Source organism: Lemur catta, chromosome 2 (genome assembly GCF_020740605.2).
Source record: "Lemur catta isolate mLemCat1 chromosome 2, mLemCat1.pri, whole genome shotgun sequence".
Lineage (NCBI taxonomy): Eukaryota > Metazoa > Chordata > Mammalia > Primates > Lemuridae > Lemur > Lemur catta.
In genome coordinates this window covers 73,065,108-73,088,352 of record NC_059129.1, presented here as the reverse complement: position 1 = coordinate 73,088,352, position 23,245 = coordinate 73,065,108, and the positions used below count along the sequence as shown (strand labels likewise).

Genomic DNA, 23,245 nt, shown 5'->3' with positions numbered 1-23,245 from the left:
AACTTCCTGAGATTCCTTTTTGTAGTGTATATTCTTAACAAAATTATCTAAACAATAACAGGATGGATAGTCTTAAGCAAACAACTGCTGTAAGTTTAAATGTGCAATGGGGTCACATTTAGATGAAGGGGCTTTGAGACAGCACAGAAAACTTTGTGGATTTACTTTAAAATAGGCTAAAAACAGACACTGAGAAATTAAAAGGAATTTAAGGTAGTAAATGTTATTCATCAGTTTAATTTTTCCTAGTTTTGAAAGTTATAAAAATTTACATAAATTTAGATTTTTGAGATTGCATGAAGCTTCAGGGCCCAGAAACACTCCCAAAACACCATGACACTCAATGACATTTATTCTTTACTTCTACATTGACCTTATGATATAGACCTTAGAGAAAGCTGATAAATTAAAATTCCTGAAAGCTTTGAACAACAACAGAAAAAAAAAACCACACGCACACACACATACACACACACATGTATGCACACACAACTTTGTGCCTTAAAATTATAAAATAAGGATGTGGTCACAGTCTTCAGGAACTCTAGACCATACTGTATCAATTGTAGTAAATGAAAATAAAAATATGTCTGAAGAAAAGTCTCCAAGGTCATTGATAGTTGGGCAAATAGCTTTCTCACATATAATATTTCAGAGAGGAATAAATTTCCTATGTAAATATAGCCTGAGGCCTAATAACTGAGAAATTTCTCTCCCAAAATCTAAATATAGACTAGTATGTTACCCTGTATAACAGATCACTAAATTGACAATCTTAGGGGATTTTTTTCCCTAATACAATGACTCTTCATTAATAAGAATTTGGGAGGTGTTGTACACAGGAAGGAAATATTTTATTGCAACTTTCCAACTGACCAGGCTTCCACATTGACACTGAGTATTCCATTCACGTGGGAGAACAGGTTGTCACGTGCAAAGCCTCGGAATAACCAGCCAGGAAACCCTGTGGAAAAAATCGGGGTTTATTTGTTTTCATTGTTTGGGGACTGGATGTTAACCACAGGTTTAAGAAATTGTAGTGCTGGGAAAGTTCACAGCAGAGACATTACAAGAACACATTCTAGATGTAAATATCTTTGATAAAGGAAAATGTTAGTCTTTATCCAGGCCCAGGCAACACTATCAAACAAGCATTAACCTGCAATAATATTCAGAATGTCAAATCAATTTCCACCTGCTTCTACATCCCAAAGACAAGTAAATGAAAAATATGGAGATGGATATATTATGATGGTTTTAATTATATAAATAATAAGAACAAATGTCAAATTGTAATAAAGATAAATTTTAAGGGTATACAGAACAAAATGGAAGTACTTATGAGATATTGATACTGCTTATCATTTAAAAAAATATATTATTAAGCTATAAAAATTAGAAAATAAGTTTATACTCTAGCAAACATTTTTGGTAATACAACCATGTTTTGAAACCAGAGCTCCCTGAAAATAGGTTACTGTAAATATTGGGGTTTTTTGGTCTTTCTTTTTTGTTATATTTTATTTTGGCTATACAAATAACTTATATAAAAGAACTTTAAGTTGGAACTCTCTTGACTGGAAGTGGGAAATTACTAGGCATAGAAGTTTAGAGAATATTTATTTTATGCCTCAGCATTATTCTTGAGAAAACTGCTAGGTATCCGTATTCATAAACCTTGAAAATTATGGCCATAGGAAACTAAGTTGCAAAAAAAAAAAACACTGTAAAGTCACTGGTCTAGATCTCTGACTCAGTGCAAAAGTGGTCAAGCTTTATAAACGCATGTCCTTTCAACTGTACTCCGACTCCATGTGACATAAGTACATAATTTAAATAATATAAAGCACAAAAGGAAATGGGAGTAAACAAGCAACATTCACAGATACATAGAAATAGTATACACATTTCTTATTATAAAGAAACTAAGGTGGTCAAAGATTAATTTATGGACTCAAAAAAGGAATTATCTTCCAGAGTTTCTAAATATTTAAAATTTGGATAAATGCGTCTAAAGCTACATTTCCAAAATAATTATTTAAAAATATCTTCATCTTAAATTAAATTTTCATAACAAAAACTGCTCCTTTAAAAAGCAGGAAGCCTCACTGACTTAGACTTAAATTGCTCAACATTGGTTTCTTAGCTTTGTCACAGATGCCCTCTTGGGAAGGAAGAATGGAATGGTCTACTCAGGAACTCAAGACAACCCAATCTCCAGCTTGCCTGGCTGTTTAAATTCATGACTCTACAATTACTACTAGCTGCATTGAACTGCCTGCAAGCACACGTCAGAGTACATCCTTGAATATACTGCCCTTCGATATTTTTGAAATGTTTAACTTAAAGCAACAATCTCTACAGAGGCCTTTGTGGAGGATACGCAGTAAATCAACTTAGATTTTCTCTACATGATGAGTGCGATGCACACTGTCTGGGGAATGGACATGCTTGAAGCTCTGACTCAGGGCTTGGGCAATATATATAACCTGAACTTTTGTACCCCCATAATAAGCTGAAATAAATAAAAAAAAATAGACCTCTGAATTAATCCACACTATCAAACAACCATGCACCTGGACTATACTGTAGTTTTAGATGGACCTTCTCCCACAATTCCTTTTACTGCATTGTCCTTTACCATTTTTACACAACGTTGTTTATTTTATAGATCATGGTGATGATTTGCTCATATTATATGGATGCTGCTGTTGATTATCTTCTCTATCAAATGACATAGAAGAAACCTCCCTCTGGAGTCAGTTTCAGGAATAATTAATGTGCACTTAAACAACTGTTTATTTTTATATTGTGGATGTACATTTTGCCACCAATGATACTTTACTCAAAGCACATGTTTTAGAATGTTTATGATTAAATCTGCAGTCTAATTTTCTACCCTTATTTTCCTTAACTGATCTTTTCTATGTATTTTACATTTATTTCATATGGTGACATTTTTATATTTTGGTAGCTAACTTAAATAACTTTTGGTATTAAGGTAGGTTTTAAATGGGTAATTAAAATCAGATTAAATGAATGTGCACAAGACATAATTTAATATATTTATTATAACTATTTTCCTCAAAATATAGAGTTTTCCATCCATCCTGTTAAAAATACCTTTAATTCAATGGAAAACAACTTAATTAAAATGAAATTGATGTACAGGTACTAGCTTATCCACAGCTTAAACAGCAGAATTAATTAAACAGCAAGTTATCTTAACCCATTTGGTAATCTTGTCAAAGGATGCGAAGCAAGTAAAAAAGGCTTCTCATCTGGCAAAAACCAATATTACAAAATATAAGCTCCTAGAGCTTATTCCTAGAAAAATCCACTAGGCCCTCATTCATAATTTTACAGTCACAATCATAAAAGAGTTTTTCAAGTATTCAAGCCCACACAATTATTAAAGATATACTCTGTAAAAAAGAGAAAGTGTTTGCATAGACAAGCACACTGATAGCAATAAGTATTCACAAGAAAGTTGACAGGGAAATTTAAATAAACAAATACTAAAACAAACAAAATGATTAAGGGTCCACTTGCTCTCAACACAGTGATAATACTGTGTGTAGCTCTATAAACATAACTGTATTAAAGGGCAACGTAACTGTAGGAACACCACTGTCTGAGCAGTTATACATGAACATAACTGGATTAAAAGGTAACATACTGATGTTAAAACAATATCCATTAGGCCACAATAAAAAAAAAATTACGGAATGTAAACTTTTATGAAAACAGTGATAAAATCCCTCCTTTTAAAGCCTTCTTGATTTAAAAGAAAAAAAGGTACATCAATGATAAGAAAGGTTTTAATTAAAATAATGTAATAGAAATAATAAAAACAACAAGCTAGCTGGAAAATATTTAGCACATCAGAAAACTCAGCTATCCAGAATGAGGGATTTGAAGCCAAGTTTTTATAATTCCAGAATTAAATAATTATTCATCAGTGCAACAATATCAGAAACATATAGCAACTGTTTATTAAGTACTGCTTGAAATTCATCAAGATAAAATGTATAAACATTAAACGCACTGTATATATTAATTCTTATTTTATCCCTTTGCATGTTCTATTTCCTGACATTTTGTGAAGGCAATACAAAAAAATGAACAATATAGGGTCAAGTGCTCTTTGTATAATGTCCTCCACACAGAGTAGCTGAACTGTCTTCTCAAGATTCTTACCCAAAATTAATGCTTCTTAAGTTAGAGCAAAGCAAGTGAACAAAACTACTTTTTCTAGAGAATTATGTAACTGAATTAAATTGTGAAATTAAGAGATATTTGGTGAAAAAATTGAAATTGTGTACAACTAGCACTGATACCTAAAACAGTGACATTAAATGCAAAAATTAAAATTATTATTCAAAAGATTTTATAAAAAGATTAAATTGGATATTATTTCAGTAATGTTAAAAATAGTTTATTTTTCACATATTTTTTCTAATACAAAAAAATCATACACACTCTGTCTCACAAATACACACATACATACATACACACACACACCAGATCTTTAGGGGACTACAATCTTTGATGTAATTATCACTGCATCATATTTTAGATCAAACACACGGATGTGTACTTAGTTGACAAGCATGAAAACTGTATCCATTGCAATTTAGCTTTGTTAAATCAGGCAGAGAAACTATGGAGAACAAAAATATTAGGTTTAAAGGACTCTGTGTAACTCAAAAGGGACAGCTTCATGCAAAAACTCCATAAATATTCTTCTCCTCATTACAAACCATGCTCCTTACTAATTCTCTAAAAGTTCTCTCAGATTAAATAGGTATTTTGGGGGCTATCATTCTGTGCTTAATTTTTCCATCACTTTTATGTCTTCATTGAATAGTTCTGATTACAGTAAAATCTCATAGACAGACTGTAACAAACCTTACATAGAGATCTCTATAATTAAATGATCTAAAACAAGATTAGCCTGTGAAGTCAGAAAATCACAAAATATTTGTCAAAGAAGCCTATTGCCAAAGGAAAACTAGTTTCTGTCAAGCTATTCTGAACAGAAACAAGCCCTAGCCTCCCTTTCAGGTAAAGATGAAACAATGTTTGTCCCTACAAAGTGCAGCAGTCCCCTGTAGAAAGTACTCTACGTCATATTTGAATTTACAGACATTCCTAATCCCTTTGCTTGTACCCGTGTACCTAATCATCAGTTATTTATCTTTTGGACATTTAAGCTTTGGGTGGATTTTTGACTATGACATAAAATGACATAGCCCATGAAAATATAAAATGCTAATTAAGGTGTTTAAAGTCAGAGCATTTTGAAGCTGGTCTTGGGTTTATTCACTAACCGTAAATGAGAAACAGTGTACCTTCACATAGGCAGGATTTTGGGTACCACTGAATGTCAAGTAGTTTGGGTTGTGATCTTTAAGGCAAGGACTATAACCTGAGTTATGTGAGACCTTTTACATGGTCCATAATTACAGTTAAGGTGTCCACACACTTTTTAACATTGTGGGTAAACTTTTATTAATATAAGCCTAAGTATTTTTCTGCGAAGAGTCCATTGTTTTCTTTATTTCTCTGAAGGGCCTGTGATCTCTCACCAAATTAAGAACAAATGGTTAAAGGATCTAGATGAATGAGTGACTCAGACTAGGACATTGCTATATTGACTTGGTGCTTTACCTTTAGCTCTCAGAATTATGCTGTCTTGCAGGTCCTCAGCCTAAGCAGTATGCTTTCATTACAATCCCTACTTAAGCCAGGCACTTAGAAAATCAAGAAACCACATTCAGAGAAGATGAACTTTGAGCATACACTCAGAGAGCAACAGAATTCAACTCAGAAAGCACTTTAGTGAGGTATCAAGACTCTAATGAATCATTTTTAAAAAGTTTTTAATATAGAATAGGCAAGAGAAATAGTATATACAGATGTGCTAAAATCTCTTTCCTGATAAGTGCCTAAGATAATTTCAAAGATATGCTAAAAATGAAAATATAGACAATACAATAAACTTTACATAATATAAATAAGTTATTGGAAATATAAATAAGTTATTAGAAAACATAATACTGAAATAAAAGTAAAACTTTGAAGGGGATAAAAAATTGTTCTGAGGCTAGGCATGGTGGCTCACGCCTGTAATCCTAGCTCTCTGGGGAGTCAGAGGCAGGAGGATCACCTGAGCTCAGGAGTTCAAGACCAGCCTAAGCAAGAGTGAGATCCTGTCTCTACAAAAAATAGAAAAATTAGCTGGGTGTTGTGGCATGCACCTGTAGTCCCAGCTACTGAGGAGGCTGAGGCAGGAGGATCACCTTGAGCCCAGGAGTTTGAGGTTGCTGTGAGCCAGGCTGATGCCATGGAACTCTAGCCAGGGCAACAGGGTGAGACTCTGTCTTAAAAAAAAAAAATGTTCCAATTTGAACCTACTCAGAAGTTAAGAACAAGCTTCAAGGGCTAACCATTCTTTAGAAGAAAAATAATTGTAAGGCTAACAGACTCTTGTTATAAAAAAATTTAAAGCTATTTAAAATATATGACAGATGTTATACTATTGAAAACATGTTCATTAAAACCCACCAGCTATCACAATCAATATGGCCCCATTTTAAGTCAACTTTGAACTTTGTTCAATGTTTAGAGTGCATCACGACATGAATTGATTTTTCATGTCTTTAAAACTCATACAAATCATATATAACCTTCTCTGACACAACTAATTTACATTAACTAGGCATTCAAAATTTTTGTTTACATTTCTATACATAATTGACCAATTCATTATATGATTATGACAATTCCCTTCACAAAGACAAAAGATGACCTACTTGAAGCAGGCTGTACAAAATCTAAAAACATTTCACTAGCCTTATAGACATGACAGTAAGTATTTAAATGTCTTCTTGACTATCAATATTGTCATATCATAAAATAATTATTAATTCTTTCATTGATTTCTTTTATAAATTAACATGCTTCTTCCCAATCTACCTGGCCTTAGAAAACTGAGAACAGTAAGCATTTATTGTATTTATTAAATGCGTTTATGGATTATCTGGAAAAGAATACAGGAGAATACCGCTTGCCATTCACTGAGATTAATGTTGTTTTTGTTTTCCAAATAACTTCCATCATTTTTCTAACAGAACTCTTGCCAAGAACATTCACAGGTAATACTTCAAAATTAAAATATCTCCTTCTCCTTGAAGATCTTTCTAACTAGCACTAATAAATAACAACACCATAAAAAATCATGAAGTTGGAAGAGACCTGAGAAGATAACCTTTTCTGCAATGGAGATTCACTTTACTAACAAAGTTATTGCCCTCATAAATACATGTGTAGTAACTATAATTCAGACTGGTTCCTCAGAACTAGATGGAGAAATCAATCACATTGTTTTTCTTTCATCTCTCAAGTGCATATGTGTGGGAGCAAGAACCATCATCACCTCAGACTTCCCCTCATAATGGTGGGTGTCTATTGTTAAGAAGAGCCAGTAAGTATGAACATGAACACAAGATTCATGATCTTTATCAACTGGCAGTTATTTGCCACTCTGTAAGCACATGGTTCAATTTACAATAAAATCCTTCTATTCTCACTAAAGAACATAGTTATTAAATAACTAGTCTTGACTCATAAATGTTAACTAGCATTTGACAGGCAGCAATCTGATTCATACTCTTGCAAGTGGGAGGTGGCTGCTTCTTTTCCAGTTGCCTCAGACCCTTTGGGTTTTGAGCTTGCCCTTAGCAGGAAGGGAACCTCTTGAAAGACATTTGCTGAGATGAGAAGATAGGAGCTTTCCTCAGCTGCCCTTGGCAGTACCCGCTGAACCTGGGAGGGAGCAGGGAGGAGAGCTCCTGTCCCTGGCAGGCTTTCAGAGAGCCCCAGCGCCTCTCTGCATCCAGGGCCTCATCAGGCTGCACACAGCACAATGTGTGATGCTTCTTTTCTCTCACAAGGAGCACAGTCTAAGAGCAGGTGCCCTCAGGACAGCTCAGATGTGCTCAACACCTATTTGGCAAAATAGTTACAATGGAGCCAAGAGATTTACCCATTTAATTAAAAAGAGTCATAATCTCTCTTCCAAAAAGCCTTGCCTGCTAAAACACTGCAAATAAAAGGAAAATTAAAAGCCCTATCTCTCTGCCTTCCCCCCATATTAAGAAAACTACATACCTTTAAAAATTTAATGTCTTTCTCTACACGGAAATCATCATTAGATGACCTTAAGTACCTGCAAAATGTTATGCCCTTCCCACTGAGAATAACAGAAGAGTCTTTTTCCAAACTGGCAGAATGGAAACAAGAGCCAAAAGGGGTTAGTTACTCTTTACACCCAAGGTCAAACACCCAAGTCTCTGACCCAAAAGACTTCACTTCCCTTTCCTTCTTTGCGTCTGAGCTCTCTGTTCCCCTTATCTGAACGGTTTTCCCTATAGTCCATGGCTTTATGTCACATAAAAACACAGGTATTTCCACAGATGTGCTCTATAATCAGGACTGTCAATTAGGAGAAACGAGGCCTTGGCAGCCTTTGTCTAAACAATTGAAAATATCAACCTATATAAACTTATTTCTTTGTATTTTTAAGAAGATTAAGCTCTAATCTTCTAATTTTAGTGAAATTCAGTAAACAGGGTAAACAAACTGTCTTTGGTCCATCAGAAAAGGAAAATATATACTTTCTGAATTAATTGTGCATTATACATAGATCAAGTTGAGAGTTAAGTACTATTAGCAAAATGTATAGAATTTAATGTGCACTTCAGATATACATTTAAAACATGAAAATAACTTCATATAATAAAACTAATCATCACTGCATTCTAAAATATTTATGTAATTTCCATGTTCAAAGCAAAATATTCCTTGTTCTTCACCAATAGAATCTAAATGAAACTGTTTAATATTTTACTCCTTTGGATAATCAAACAATAAATTCTACTAGTTTTACATTTATCCATAAGATTAATATTATAGTTTAGTTTACCTGTTCTTGAGTGCAACGTATGAAGTAGTAGAAACTGCAGAAACCCAGCAAACATAACAGCAGCATCAGAGTGGTTAAATAAATACTACTGGCATCAAATCACTAAATTCCGGCTAGCAATGGCAGCAAATCCACAGTACAATAAAAAAATCCACCAAAATACAACATTTTACATGAAATTCTCTGTGATCCTTGCATTCTAAAATCAAAACCGAAAAAGCCTGCAGTGTCCATTATACAACAGTGACACTAAACAAGGCCATAAGTGCTGCTGTCATCAAAACATATCTCTGCAGTGTACAGATTCCCATTGATTACAGCATTAATCTATAGTGCTCTGTGCTATACTAAAGTGGTTCCCACTGTAGCAAACAGCAAAGCTCTGCTAGCTCCATAATTAACCATTTCCTGAAACAAGGCACAGAAACTGCTACCCTCCTGCAGTCAGAGACAAAATGCTGTGGTCCCTTAAAGCTAACAACAGGAGAAAAGACTCAGGCAAATGCTCAGGAGCTCCTCCTGTTAGTCCCCCAGTGACACTTCACTGCGATATCCATGGGCTAAGGTGACAAAGTTGAACAGATGCCTGCTAACTTGGGGACCACAGAAAACTCACCTGAGATGATTTAGTCCCATTATCATTCACTGGCAATGGTCCTGCCAAGGCCTGTGTAACAGATCATTTTCTCCGCAGTTTGCCTAACTGAGGAATCTCAGCCCAATGACAACTGGCACCAGGAAGCACAAACCAGGAATAAACGAGTGATTGTTGGGAACACAAACAAAAGTGCTTCTTCAAGCTGTTCCGGTATGGCCAGCCTAGTGCTAATGGTGGCTCCTCTCCAGAGGGCAAAAGGACAACCTCAAATAGGTTTAGCCGGAGAATTGGGGATGAGGGGAGGTGGCTCATATTTCTTATACTTTTAAAGATGTGTGTCTTTGATGGCTGTAGATGCATATTCATAGTATAGTAGGTTTTTCTCACTAAGACACAGAATTATGCTCTCATCAGGTCACCTACGCCTTAGCCACCTCGTATTTCATATCGCAAAAGAGCAGTAACAGAAACAACAAAATTACTTTATCTGAAATTTTTACATTTTTATTGTGGTATATCACTCAGCTTCCAGAAAAGAACAATGATACACTTTTCCAATCCACTAGGGGCTATTTACTTAAAAGTAGAGGCGGACTGCTTCTAGTTTGTTTTAGAAAATGAAATGGTCAAATGATAATAGAGAGAGAATTAAGAACATCTTTCATTTATTTAAAACAAATGCACTGTGTTTACTTAAATTATATGTACTTGTCAAAAATAATTATCTCATAAGAAAAAATAATACGGCACGACAGATCATCTCATCACCAAAGCAACCGCAAAATATCAGCCTCAAACAAATTGAGTAATTTGAAAATTTTTTTCACTCTTAAAAGAACATATTTTTAGTCTCCATTTAGAACATGTATTTTTTTTCTTTCCCCAAACTTCCAAGTATGCTTTAAACTGGCAAATTGCTGCTGGGAAAAGAGCAAAGGTAAATAAACATTAATTGAATGCTTGTTATGTGCCCAATATTGTACTAAGTTTATTAATTTAATTCATTTATTTCTCACAGGCATATGGCAAAATCAATATTACTTACTCCATATTATAGATGAGGCTCACAGAAGCTAATTATCTTGCCCAAGGTCACATGGTTTATAAGTAACAGAATTGGAATTTGAACTTTTTTCTGATTTGAAAGCCCATGTGTGAGCTTTTTACCACACCATGGTAGCTGGGAGTTACTGCAATTATTTTGGTGGGTTATTTCAAAGTTATGCCAGTTTTTTTTAAGTATGAGTGTTGGTATAGAAAACTACGGTTGTACAGAAGGGGACTACAATCATGTTTCTATTTCCCACATTTGGAGCCAGTGAGAATTTTCCAGTGCAGCAAACAGGGCTGAAGTCTTAGGTTTGCTGCACTTAAGTGTCTTCCTTTATGGCACGGTCACAAAGAAGACACACAAATGGCACGGTCTAGAGAGAGACCTGCCGGCCCAGCAAGTATACCAAAGAGAACCAATAGAAGAGGAGTCAAAATTTTCAACACAAACTTACTAATTTCCCCTAGTTGAAACTGCTACCATATAATTTTCTTTGACTAGAATTTAAGAATCCATAGATCATATAGGCCTATGTGGGCTCAAGTCAACTGAAAGAAAACATTTGTATGCATGTGGCTATTAGTGTGTCTGAGTTTTCAGATCTTCCTTATATTTCTCTTTTCCTATTTTTTTTTCTTGTTTATCACCTGGTATGGGCTTATTTCAAATTATAAAATCATTTCAAATGCTATTAATCTAATATTTATCCCTCATTCCAACTCATGAATTATATTAATGAGTTCCCTAAAGTGCCTTGATATAAGGAAATTTATCAAATGGTAACAAATTGTATTTCTAACAGAAAGTATTTAATAAATCAAGCAGGGTTTATTAGGTAAAATGATATTCATAACTTTCAAAATTACAGAATCAAAGCAGAGAATCAATATTAGAAGAGGCTAATGTTCTTATTCTAAAACATCCTCTCACCCATTTCTGGGTACCACATACTGCAACATTTCATGTATAGTAACAAATGTCATTCACTGGAGCCACTACCCATGTACAAGCAGGGAAAAAAAATCCTATTTTCATTTTATCAATTCCAAAATTTATGTTAACAATATTTACTTATTTAAAACATTTTACAACTCTGTCCATCTTGAGCCACATGCATCCTTCATCTGGACTATATATTTCACAGCCTCACACTCAGTTGTGATTCCACAGCCATATCAAAGATCAACACACTAATTTCCCTTGGGAGAGAACACATAAAACCTAATATCATCAATTGCAATTTTGAGCTTGCTTCACAGAGACCATTTGACCTTGTGGTATTGTGGTCTAGGTCAAGGCCTGTGCTGGAAAGGTTTCAGTTCTTTCACAAAAACCCAGGATCCATTATTTTGAGAAAGTGGCACAAACTTCCTATTTTCAAATCAATTTTCTACTAATGATGACTGCAATTTGTCATATATCTCTCATTCTTTGTATTAGCATGAGCTACTAAAGCATGGAATACATTGACTACAAAACAAAACCCAAACAAAATTAAGCAACTTGCTACTATTTTTCCTTATTTTCACAGAACATTGACTTTCTGATTTTTAAATCTTTCTTGACTTGGTTATTACACAAGAATGTAAATCATAAATATAATTAATCATTTTATAATCTTTAAGACTATGTTGTAAACCCTCTAATCTCATTTCAGAGAACCAGATTAAAGAAAATGTTGGTAACTGGAAACTTTGCTTCATTAAGAAAATGGAATAAAATCTCTATGCACCTGACACACAGAAAATGGGAATATTTAGACTGGAAAAATAGATATAGAGGGAATATTAAATATAGATTTGGGTATAACTAAAAAAAAAGAAGCGGGGTTACCATTGTCTGTCGCTTACCAGTACCTGCTCGTCGGGCCTCGATTTTTCTCTCTTCAGAAGCAAGAGACCTCACTTCTTCCCACCCTTCTGAAGAGACAGGTATCCCAGGTGCACACATGACAGCAACCTTGCAAAGAAATCCAGCCTGGGAATTTTCAGACATGCTGTTTAAACCACTCTTTGCTGCTCAAGATCTTATCTAAGAAGAGTGTGAAGTGCCACCTCCATCACTCCGCTTAAAGCATTGGACAACAGGAGCAGCAGAAAATGGAAACTGAAAGAAAACATTGGTGTAAACATAAGAAAGTCTCTTTGCATGACTGACTCAGGTCATTGCAGGCACTGTGCAGCTACCCGAAGGATTGCTTGGATAAAATACCGTACACAAGCTTCGGTGGGCCTGGTGGTGTGGAGACTGGTAGCATTTACTGAGGAGAAGCATATTGGCATCTCTGTTGGGTTTTAACCAGATCCACAGGATTCAGGAAATAAGCTCTCTGCCAGATGACACTATGCTCCTAGCCATTCCTTCTGTTTACTTATCGCCCAAATTACTCTAACTAGTGTCCTTTCTCCTGCTGTGAGCTTATTTGTGGAGAGGGCTAAATAAAGGATGTTTATGACAATGAAATGGCCATTAGCCCATAGGACGATTTCTTAAAACATAACTCTTTTGCTTTTGTTCAGTACTATTAAAATTAATTAAATGGAAGCATTTCTTATTATTGTATCTTGACTTGGGAAGAAAAACACTTTGTTTCCTTCTGAAGAAATATTTGGAATTAGGCTGTCTTTATATCTATTATACATTCTTTACATAGTATTTTTCTCCTATTACAACTTCTTTCTTCCTATTGCTGTAAAAGAGGCAAATATATATATACACACACACACATAAATATATAAGTGTGTGTATATATATATATATATTTTTTTTTTCCTCTGAGAGTTTTTCCTACTACATGAGACATGGTACAACATTGGCAAACATTTCCAGAATATAAAGAGCTGTACCTGCTAATAGATGGGATGTATATTCCTATTTTATGAAAAAAATTAATTATATTCATAAAATTATTTATATTTGTCTTTACCTTAACTTCAGTCTTTCACTAAAACAAACAGGTACATGTAATTTTAGTTTAAGCATATTTTTCTGCAGGTATAATCATTACTTTTTGGGATTTTAATACAGAAATTTTATAAATAGCAAAAATAATGTAATCACTTTGAATTGCATACATTTCATATTTCCCAAAGCATATTTATATGCTTCAAAATGAATATGAGAGGTAAGAAAGATGGATGGCATTAACAAGAGAATCAACCATTTATAGAAACAGACATGGAGTATATGCCAAGATTGGCTTATCTTGAAAACTAAATTCCTAAGTCACTAACCTAAGGCTTCTACTTCACCAAACTTTCCTTTTTAAATTAAATTTTAGTACCAATATGGCAGCCAAAAATATAGATGAAAGCCTATTACAATCAAATGCTAATACTTTCAAAGTTGACATACTAATCACACCTTAGAAATTCCTTTTTATTTCTCCACAGCCCTTGTAATTGCATATACAAATTACAAACCTCCAAGTACCCTTTGGAGTAATAATCAATACTATACTAACTTTCTAAGTTCCACATACCACCAGAATAGTACTGAAGTACGGTACAATAAATGTATATATTATTTCCCAACTCTTCCCAAGTACTTCCAAAAGTTGAAAAACATCTCTACTCATCTATAGCTGACTTACTTATGTAATGTGCTCTGCTGCTCACAATCATATCATATAAAAACACACTACCATATAGATACATACACCAAGCAATTTTAAATAATGAGGACATCTAGATAATATACTCTTGATGAGATGTAGATCCAGCATATGATTCTTTATGGGGCTACAGAATGAAGACTGCCCAGGTGGAACTAAGCTTTATTGGCTATGTGAGCTCTTTGGATTGTATTAATGTATTAGCACTTAAGAATTAACAGCACAATAAACTCTGGGCAGAAGAAGATTAATACGTTGTCTTTCAAATCTAAGATCCTATTAGTAATACCAAGATTTTTAATATTTACAACCAGTAATAGAATATAATGTTTATGAAAGGTATAGCATAAAAATAAGTTCAGGTTCAAGCACTTCCTGAAAGGTTTTCACTGACTAAACCCAATACACATTGATCTTTTCATTGTCCATTAATTTCCCTTTAGGTCTTCAAAGGAGAATCCTACATTGAACTTTATGCTTTTATTCATTGCAAGTTTCACTGATCCTTGCATGCATGTAGTCATAACTTCTTTCATCTAAAAATTCCTAAACAGTGACTGTACTAAGCATTCGAGTAAAGGGGAAATATCTAGACAAGGTCTGTGCCTTGAAAGTTTAAATGATATTATTATTTCCATACTACAGATGAGGAAAGCAAGACTTAGATGTGACAAGTGACATATCAAGTAAGCAGCAGAGCCAGAATTTGAATTCAACAAGAACAGTAACAATCAAAGCTATTAATAACACTGCTTTAGGTCACTGCTTCCTTAATTTGGGGACTTTTACCTAGTATCTAGTACTAGGCTGTATTCTTGGTGGGTTTTGACTATGGCAAATAAATCTGCACCGAGTAAAATACATATTATGCTATTGGCTTAGATCCTTCATGAGACTATAATATAGCTTTGCCATGCCTTGACCTCAGAACACCAGCTCATGGAGATGTTGGCAGATGGTTTACAATAAAAGGGCCCCTAATCAAATATATTCAGGACACATTGCATATTCTACTCATTTCTACAACAATAACAGTGCCCATTACCATTAAAGGTGGTAAGAAGCCCTGCATTAAGGACAGGCCAAACTTATTTGAGCATAAACACTTATTTCTAGCAACACTTACTAAACTTATTGCTTTGCAGAAATACTAGTTGGAGAATTGTTTGCATTATTAATACTGTTTATTCTGATTTGTTAAGATATCCTAAGGAACAGGAAAGGGAGAGAAGTATTGGATTCCATTTTATAGATTCAGAGTTGATGTTCAGGACCATGCTGTTCCTTTGGGTAGTTTCTTTAATAACAGGCACTGTTTCATGTCCTGCTCTATCACTAGGATATCTGTGATTTTTGCTCCCACAAAGCATAAGCCCAACTATCTCCTTCCTGACCCACATGGATATGCTTCTGTGTCAAGGTCTTCCATTTATTCAATTCTATATAACCACACTGAGGCAACTGTCCTGAAAAAAAGAAAAAAAACATAAAACAAATAAAAAAAAGTCCAACTGACACATTCTAGGAAACTCATTGTATATATCTAGACACAGAATTAATCAATATTCAAAACACAACTTTGTGGAGTAAAAATAGCATGAAAGAAGACATGGTTAGTTTTGAAGACATGAAGATGAATAAAATATTAGGATTTGGGGAATTAATATATTTTAGCTCAATCTTTTTCCAGGATTGAGAGCTTCTTTCATACTTGTAATATCCTGAGTCATAAGGCTCCAACTTGTCTTTTATCAGGATTTATAGGTTTCCCACAACGTGCTTTGGACACTAGAAGCAACTCTGGCTATAAATGTTCAGCTGGAAAAGTTTAAAAGGTGAAAAAGACTCGAAGTATTTGATGCTATCAAGGGGCCCAGGATCCCAAATCACTCTGAAATTCAAATGAACTTTATTATTTTCAACATTTAATAATGATATTTTTTGTAATATAAATGAGTATGAGCACCCAATGAATGCTTGTATTCTTTGTTTTACAGTGTGTTTGCGGACAAGCATGTTTGAAAGGGATTTTCAAGGAGAATTGGTCAGTACAACTTGCTTTGATCTGTATTGCCTTTTAAGGTAGGGAGCCCTAGGGCTTCCAGACCCTGACCCAACCACGTGGGGAAATGGAGGCAAATACTGAATTTGAAGAAAGGGGGTCAGAATAGCAAATATGCCAAAATGTCAGATACTGGCAGGATACGATCAAGGGTTGGGTAGGGAACTTTTCAGAGAGAATATTTTTAGGGGATTAGAGGAAAAGATTTTGGGGTAAGAAAGGGAGATCAAGAGAGAGAGAAAAGGTAAGTTTGTACAGTGTTTAACTTATAAAACTGACTCACCTACCACAGAATGTGGCTTCAATTTATACCCTTTGACTGATGTTACATGTTTCCTATAGGAGACCTAGCAAAGTAGCACAATTTGATATTGAGTCCTTTTCATGGTGAGGAGATATTTAAAGTAACCTGGAAGTTGACCATTTCAGCCTACAGCTGGGCACAAATGCTTTAGCCATTACTGTACTTCTCTGTAAAACACAGACATGTCGGAAGAAAAGAAAATCCAATTTGCAAAGCCAACATTTTGGCTCTCTAAGCATCATTTCTTAGAGTTTTCCTCTTCTTTGTAACTTAAGTAATTGATTCTAGGGGACTAGGAAACGTTTAAGCTTAAAGCAAGATAGGAAAGGTATTACAGAATGAGACATCACTGACCAAAGACTAAATTTAACGTTAATTTCTTGGTTTTGGATTATACTAAAATGTAGGACACAGAAATTTAGTCTTCAAAATCCACCTAAGAAACAGAAGGAAATTTCAATTTCTTTTACAAGAGACTTATTGTTTTCTCAGCCAGGGTTCAGACAAAAACAAGGTTACTCATTTATCTGAGCTGTGTGAAGTTTTATATTCCTCCTCCTATTATTATAGAGAAAGCACTGTCATGATCCTTGCCTTATGCAAAGACACGAGTTGCAATTTCCTGCCTCTTACGAGAGTAAAGCTGTCATGGCCCTGTGTGGTTTAAAAACCCAAGCCCCCAGCCATTACAAGTCTTGATTCATCCAGAGATGTTGGTGAAGAATCACTCCACATACTTACGGATCTGGTTTTCTCATTTTGTTTCTGCCACTTGGGGATTCCTCTTTCATGCAAACTCAGTTATGTCTTTTTTTTTTTTTTTTAAGTTATCATTATCCATCATTTGTAGGTTTTTCAAAGTGGAATTTGGTTTTCTTTTTTTGTTTGTTTTTAATTTCTTTAGCTTAGGTGGCCATATAACATTAACCTGGAAGTAATTTCAAATGGTGTCCTGGTTAGCTTTTTTTCCTTTGCTATGTTGGAAGTTTTAAATCGTATTTGTAAGTTCAAAAGCTGTTAATGGAATATATTTATTTGTCTTTACAGAACTACAATTCAAGTAATGCTACTGGGGTAATGGTGCCTTCTTTATTATGCTGTTGCCCAAATACCTAGCTTGCAAGGTATTATCCTGGACATAAGCTATTTTTCCATTGAAAAAGACAACAAATTAAAGAAGTTAAGTAGAATATTAAGCTAAATATGACAAGACTTCAAGCAAGTTATTAAAGGAATTACACATTCAATAGAGGTTCAAGATTATTTATATGATATACAAGCTAAGTAATTAAATGCTACACAGAAACTTGTGGTTTCACTTCATTATTTCTACACATCAATTCCTTTTCTATTTGTTATCCATTTGTTGTCCTTTATTCATTAAAAGTACTTTTAAAACCTATTAGGAATTAAACAAAACAAATCATAACCAGTCATTTTCCAGAACAGAGGTCTCCCTATGTTCCACTTCACTTGAATTTCCAACCAAATCATGCAAAAGGCCAGAACATTCTCTGGTTTATACTATGCCTAAAGGACCAGATTATTTTTACTTTGCTTACTCCTCCCTCTTCTTAAAAAATAATATACAAGCTCTGGTCAAGATATAAATACACATATAATCCTCCTTCCTCTAAATACAATAAAATATTTACTTCAAAAATAAAGTCATACTACAAAGCATAAATAAGAAAAATGTAGAGCTCGAATCTAGAGAAAACACAGTGGTGAGTGGCTGAAGCAATCCAGCTACTGAAAGGGAGGCCAGGTATGGGTAGAGGCAGCTGGAGCTGCAATATCCTGTTCTACTCGGAGAGGTCAGTCCCAGCCTGAAGCTCTACCAGTTAACCAGGCTTAAAGTAATTCTAGTTAGTCTTCCAGGGTTGCCACTTGAAATGACTTAGGAACAAAGCACAGGAAACTATGGAAGAGAAAAAGCCTATGTTCTATACTCAAACAGAATATCATTCAAGAAATGATAACTAAAGGCATTTTACTACCCCTAGACTCTCACTGAGAGAATAAATAATGGATATGGCCTAACAAGAAGAAAAATGAATCAGAAAAGTGAGAAGTAGTAATGGCGAACAATGAAATCAGTAAAACACGCTAAATATGTTGGTAAATAAGTATTAACCATAAAAAATAATAACATTAACATCTATTTATATGAATGTTTAAACACAAGCTGGACAATTCCAGATAATAATACCATAGAGCTGGGGTCTAGTACGGGTCCATGGCCTGTTAGTGACCAGGTGGCAGAGCTCCACTGCCCTCCCTGCTCCCCGTCCGTGGAAAAATTGTCTTCTATGAAACTTACAAATGCGGGGGAAAGTGAACAGCAGGAGAGCAAGCGAAGCTTCATCTGTATTTACAGCCACTCCCCTGCCTGTTGCTCACATGACCACCTGGGCTCCATCTCCCCCCCATTTCAAATACTTTTCCAAGTCAAATGTGTCCCCAAATAAATATTCAACTTTTTATGGGAAGCTCATATTATGATACAAAATAAAAATTCTCATGGAAGAACCAGCACTTCGTAATTTATGAAGGGTCAGGTTTGAGATTTGACAGAAATCCTAAAAAAACAATAACAATACTCAGGTGCCAACCCAGAACAATTAAATCAGAAGCTCTAGGCTTTGAAGTGATTATAATGTGCACTGAACTAATATTATACTTCTCAATTCAGCTATACATTAAAATAAATTGGAGGCATTGCTCCACATTAACTAAATCAGAAGGGCTTTTGGTGCTACACTGATACCTAATTTTTAAAAGCTCCCAGGGAATTTTATAAATGCATCCAAATATGAGGACCATTGATCTAATCCAGCCCTCTCATTCTATTGCCTAAGGTGACCCAGTTCTTGACAGAACTAGCGTTAAAACCTGTTCCCTTGATCTGTAACCCCTGGGCTCTTTTCCTTCCACAGGTCTGTAAGCTTACTGTTCCCAGAACAGTGTGTAACCCCAGTCTCTCATTATTCATGCCAGTCTCCCTAGCCAGAATGACACATTGGTTCTTCCTACCCAAATTTTACCCCAGCTCCAACATAAAACGTTAGTACTTCACTTCCCTCCTAGCTCCTGTAAACATGTATTATGTATACATCCCATTTAGTGTCATAGACATAATATTTATGGAGCGCTTGCTGTGTATCAGGTATGAGGCACACAGAGCCAGGAATACATTTTCTATCTAATCTTTACAACTACTGCATGGGGTATGTACAATAATTATTTCCAGTTTCTAAAATGATGGAACTTGAGGCTTACAGGGGAAGTTAAGTAATGTGTCCAGGGTTATTAGTCTCTGGCTGTGACTAAAATTATTTGTGTCCTCATGGTCTTGGATATCAAATCATCTTTATAAAGTAACTACTCAATGAGAATCTTCATGATATTATGTTTTCTATATATATATAGATAAACAACAATGGAGACAAATGCCAAACACCAGTATTCATCGTGTGTATACAAACATGTACAGGTCTTAGTCTATTTCCTTCTATGAATATTATTGTTATGATTCAATTGTATCCCCTCCAAACTCATTGCTTGTGGTCCTAATGCCTAATAACCTCAGAATGTAACTATTAAATCTATAAGCCTGGGAGAAAGGCCTAGAACAGATTCTTCTCTCACGTCCCTCAAAAGGAACCAACACTGCCAACACCTTGATCTCAGACTTCTAGCCTCCAGAACTGTGAGAAAATAAATTTCTATTGTTTAGGCCACTCAGTCTGCAGTACCCTGTTACAGCAGCCCAGAGAAACTAATACAGTCTATTTCATGTGGTACACAGCAGCCTCAGAAGAGTTCACTGGAATTAAAATTAGATCTGCCCTTTGGAATGAAACAGGTGCTTTTAAAAAAGACCCAACTACAGAAGTTAAGGTCAGTAGGTAGAACAAGACATGCAAAGAAGATGGCTACAGGAAATAAATCTAGAATAATAGTAAGAATCAGAGATACTCCATAATGTATGAAAAAGAATGATATGGAAGGTCATATCTGGATTTCCAATACAGTAGTTGACATTAATGAAGTCAGTTTCTAGGGATTCTGCTTCTTTCTAACTCCTGGACAGGGATTAGTGAGGGCAAGCAAAAGCTTTATTTCTAGAGGGACTTAGGCAACAGAATCAGACTCATTCAGTAGGATCGAGGGACATAGATCTAATAACCAAAATTACTTACAAATCTGGGACCTAGTCTCAGGAATATGTTAGAAGCTACATTGCTAGGATTGGGCTCAGACTGCAGACAAAACAAGTAGCAGAACTGACTAAATGCTACTCCTCAGAAGGTTGGGCTAGAGCTGGGGACAAAATGAGTTTCAAGCTCTCCCATGTGCAAACAGAAAAAGGCTTCAAGGGCAGGGAATCAGGCAGATTTTAATATCCACAATTTTTCCTTCTCTGTTCAATAGTGTGTGAAAGGAGAGAATTTTTGTTTGCTTCTGAAGTCTCTCCCAGGTCTGAGATTCTGTTATTCTGTTAAATTGAACCAAAAGTAAGGACAATATTTTCATTCACTGGATAAAATGGGTCAAAAACACTGCAGTATGATTCTGCATTTTAAAAGGATACTGAAGAACAACTTACTGACATAAAATAGGTGACAATGAAACCTTCAATATCAAAGTTTTTTTCTAAATTAACTTTGAAGCATAAATGTTTCCCCTTAAAATGACTTTTAGCGACACATCTTTTAAAACATCCTATATTAAAATGGTAAGCATATATTACATGTAAAATGTGTATGATTATATTTGAAAATGTAGCCCTCTTAATTTAGTTTCTCCTGATTCAAGAATAGAAATTTCTCTCAGATGTAACTAAATGACTAATATTTCTTGCTATAGACTAATTTGGGAGAAATATTATTGGGTATAATCATGTTAGATTTATAGACTTAATTTCTTTCCTTTTTATAGAACTTATGTTTAGTCATAACTCCTGTTTTAGAACCAAGGAGATTTTTCAGTCGTTTATATATTAAGCATAAATTGAAACTAAAAATTCAGCCTCTCATCATAATGATTTCTAAATTTTTCTTAACTCATATTCTTAGAAATTAGAAATTTTAGCATGTTAGCTAAGACCACACACACACACACACACACACAACACACACACACACAGTTATTTGTGTTCTATCTCACCTCAAGATTTAAATCTCACAGATGATTAAAACAGCTAATGTCCATTCCATATCCACTGTAAGAAGAAATTAGTTCGCAGACTCTCTCTCTGTTTCTTTCTCTTGCCTCTGTCTCTCCCTCTGAGACATTTAAACTAAAGTATCTAACACCCAAAATCATGCATCTCTCTTTTAGTAGTTGAGAAGAATTAAACTTATCTTTCTCTCAGTAATGCCAGACAATAATTGCTCTTCTCTTTCATGCCTATTCTCAACCCTGTCCTTGTAATACCAAAGAAAATCAGTCCAGGTAAAACTGTTGGGCATTAATGCTAAATGTCCAACTGCTGTCTTGTAGCAATCTCTTTCCTCTGCTTAGTTTAACAGAGCAAATTAAAGAAGCCACTACATGAAACATTTAGTTGAAGGTTAAGAAGTGGAGGTAAAGGTCTCTAAAAGTATTTTCATCAGCCTATGTGGGAAAGGGGCCAAGGTAGATGTACATAAAAGGAAAAGGCATGAAAGAAATGAAGTGGGCTCTTTTCAGAAAGCTACTGAGGAGGGCAGGACCTTTTTTCTAATCAATATATTCCCAAAGCCTGGTAAGTGTCTGTCACGTAGTGGAAACTCAAGAAAAAGTTTATGTATAAAGAGAAATTAATACAGAAAGAGAAGCCAGTGTTGTTATAGTTCCATGTGGACCCACTACTGTTTTGAGGTTCTGATTGCTAAAATATGGAAGGCCCCAGAAGACATCAAAATTGGTTACTTGTAAAGGGGTAAAAATTGAAAAAAATTGTAAAAATTGAAAATCAATAAGCAGTTTTTATAATATTATTACATGTAAATACTCAAGAACCAAATAAAAATCAATAATATGCAGGAGTTAAATTTCCTTTTCCATAGATGCACTGTCAGGGTTCCTGTTCACTCAGAAGAAACTGTACCTAGGTTAATAGTCCAATGGGCTATATTAATTACTTAAAATCATGTCACATTTTTGCTTGCTTCATATTTGAACCATGATTTTCTTTAATTTTTTATCAATTTCTAATTTCTCCTTTTTAATGTGGAAAGAATACACAGCCTTTCTTTACCAAGTCAATGATGTCATGTAACTCATTAGTCATTGGATAATTCTTGGAATCCATGACATTCTTCCTAACAAAGATATTCTTTCTGGAGCCTCCTGGAAATACTCTCCAGTTTTAATTTGGACAAACTGCTTTCTGCATACCAATGTCATCCAGGGATTTCTTTGCACTGGATCCCTAAGTTAGCTCCACTATTTCTTGTTTATTTGTCCCAAGTTTATGATTATTATTCTCAGTTTTTTGAATGTGTGTATATAGCCTTAAATAACTTTTTCAGAAGGAGAATGAAGAGTAGATTTTCTGAAAACCTGGTGTTCTTTGATGGTTTAGATGTGTATAGAACTGTAGTTTCAAAATGACTTTGCTCAGAATTTTTTCTCTGTA

General features: G+C 34.8%; 1 protein-coding gene across 50 annotated transcripts in view; it reads right to left on the bottom strand.

The window, feature by feature from the left end:
• RIMS1 (regulating synaptic membrane exocytosis 1) overlaps nucleotides 1-23,245 on the bottom strand; it is a 462,299-nt gene that overhangs the window by 172,715 nt on the left and 266,339 nt on the right. For 34 of the 50 annotated variants that reach the window (XM_045543834.1, XM_045543832.1, XM_045543828.1 and 31 more), the window contains exon 1: nucleotides 12,489-12,847. The exons of 2 other annotated variants lie outside the window; for them this stretch is intronic. In XM_045543834.1, coding sequence (XP_045399790.1) covers nucleotides 12,489-12,633 — 145 coding nt within the window. In that variant the 5' untranslated portion in view covers nucleotides 12,634-12,847. Of the gene's footprint in view, nucleotides 1-876; nucleotides 965-8,989; nucleotides 9,291-9,605; nucleotides 9,720-12,488; nucleotides 12,848-23,245 lie in introns of those variants that run through there. 14 more of the 50 variants (XM_045543873.1, XM_045543854.1, XM_045543877.1 and 11 more) reach the window with 3 other exon arrangements.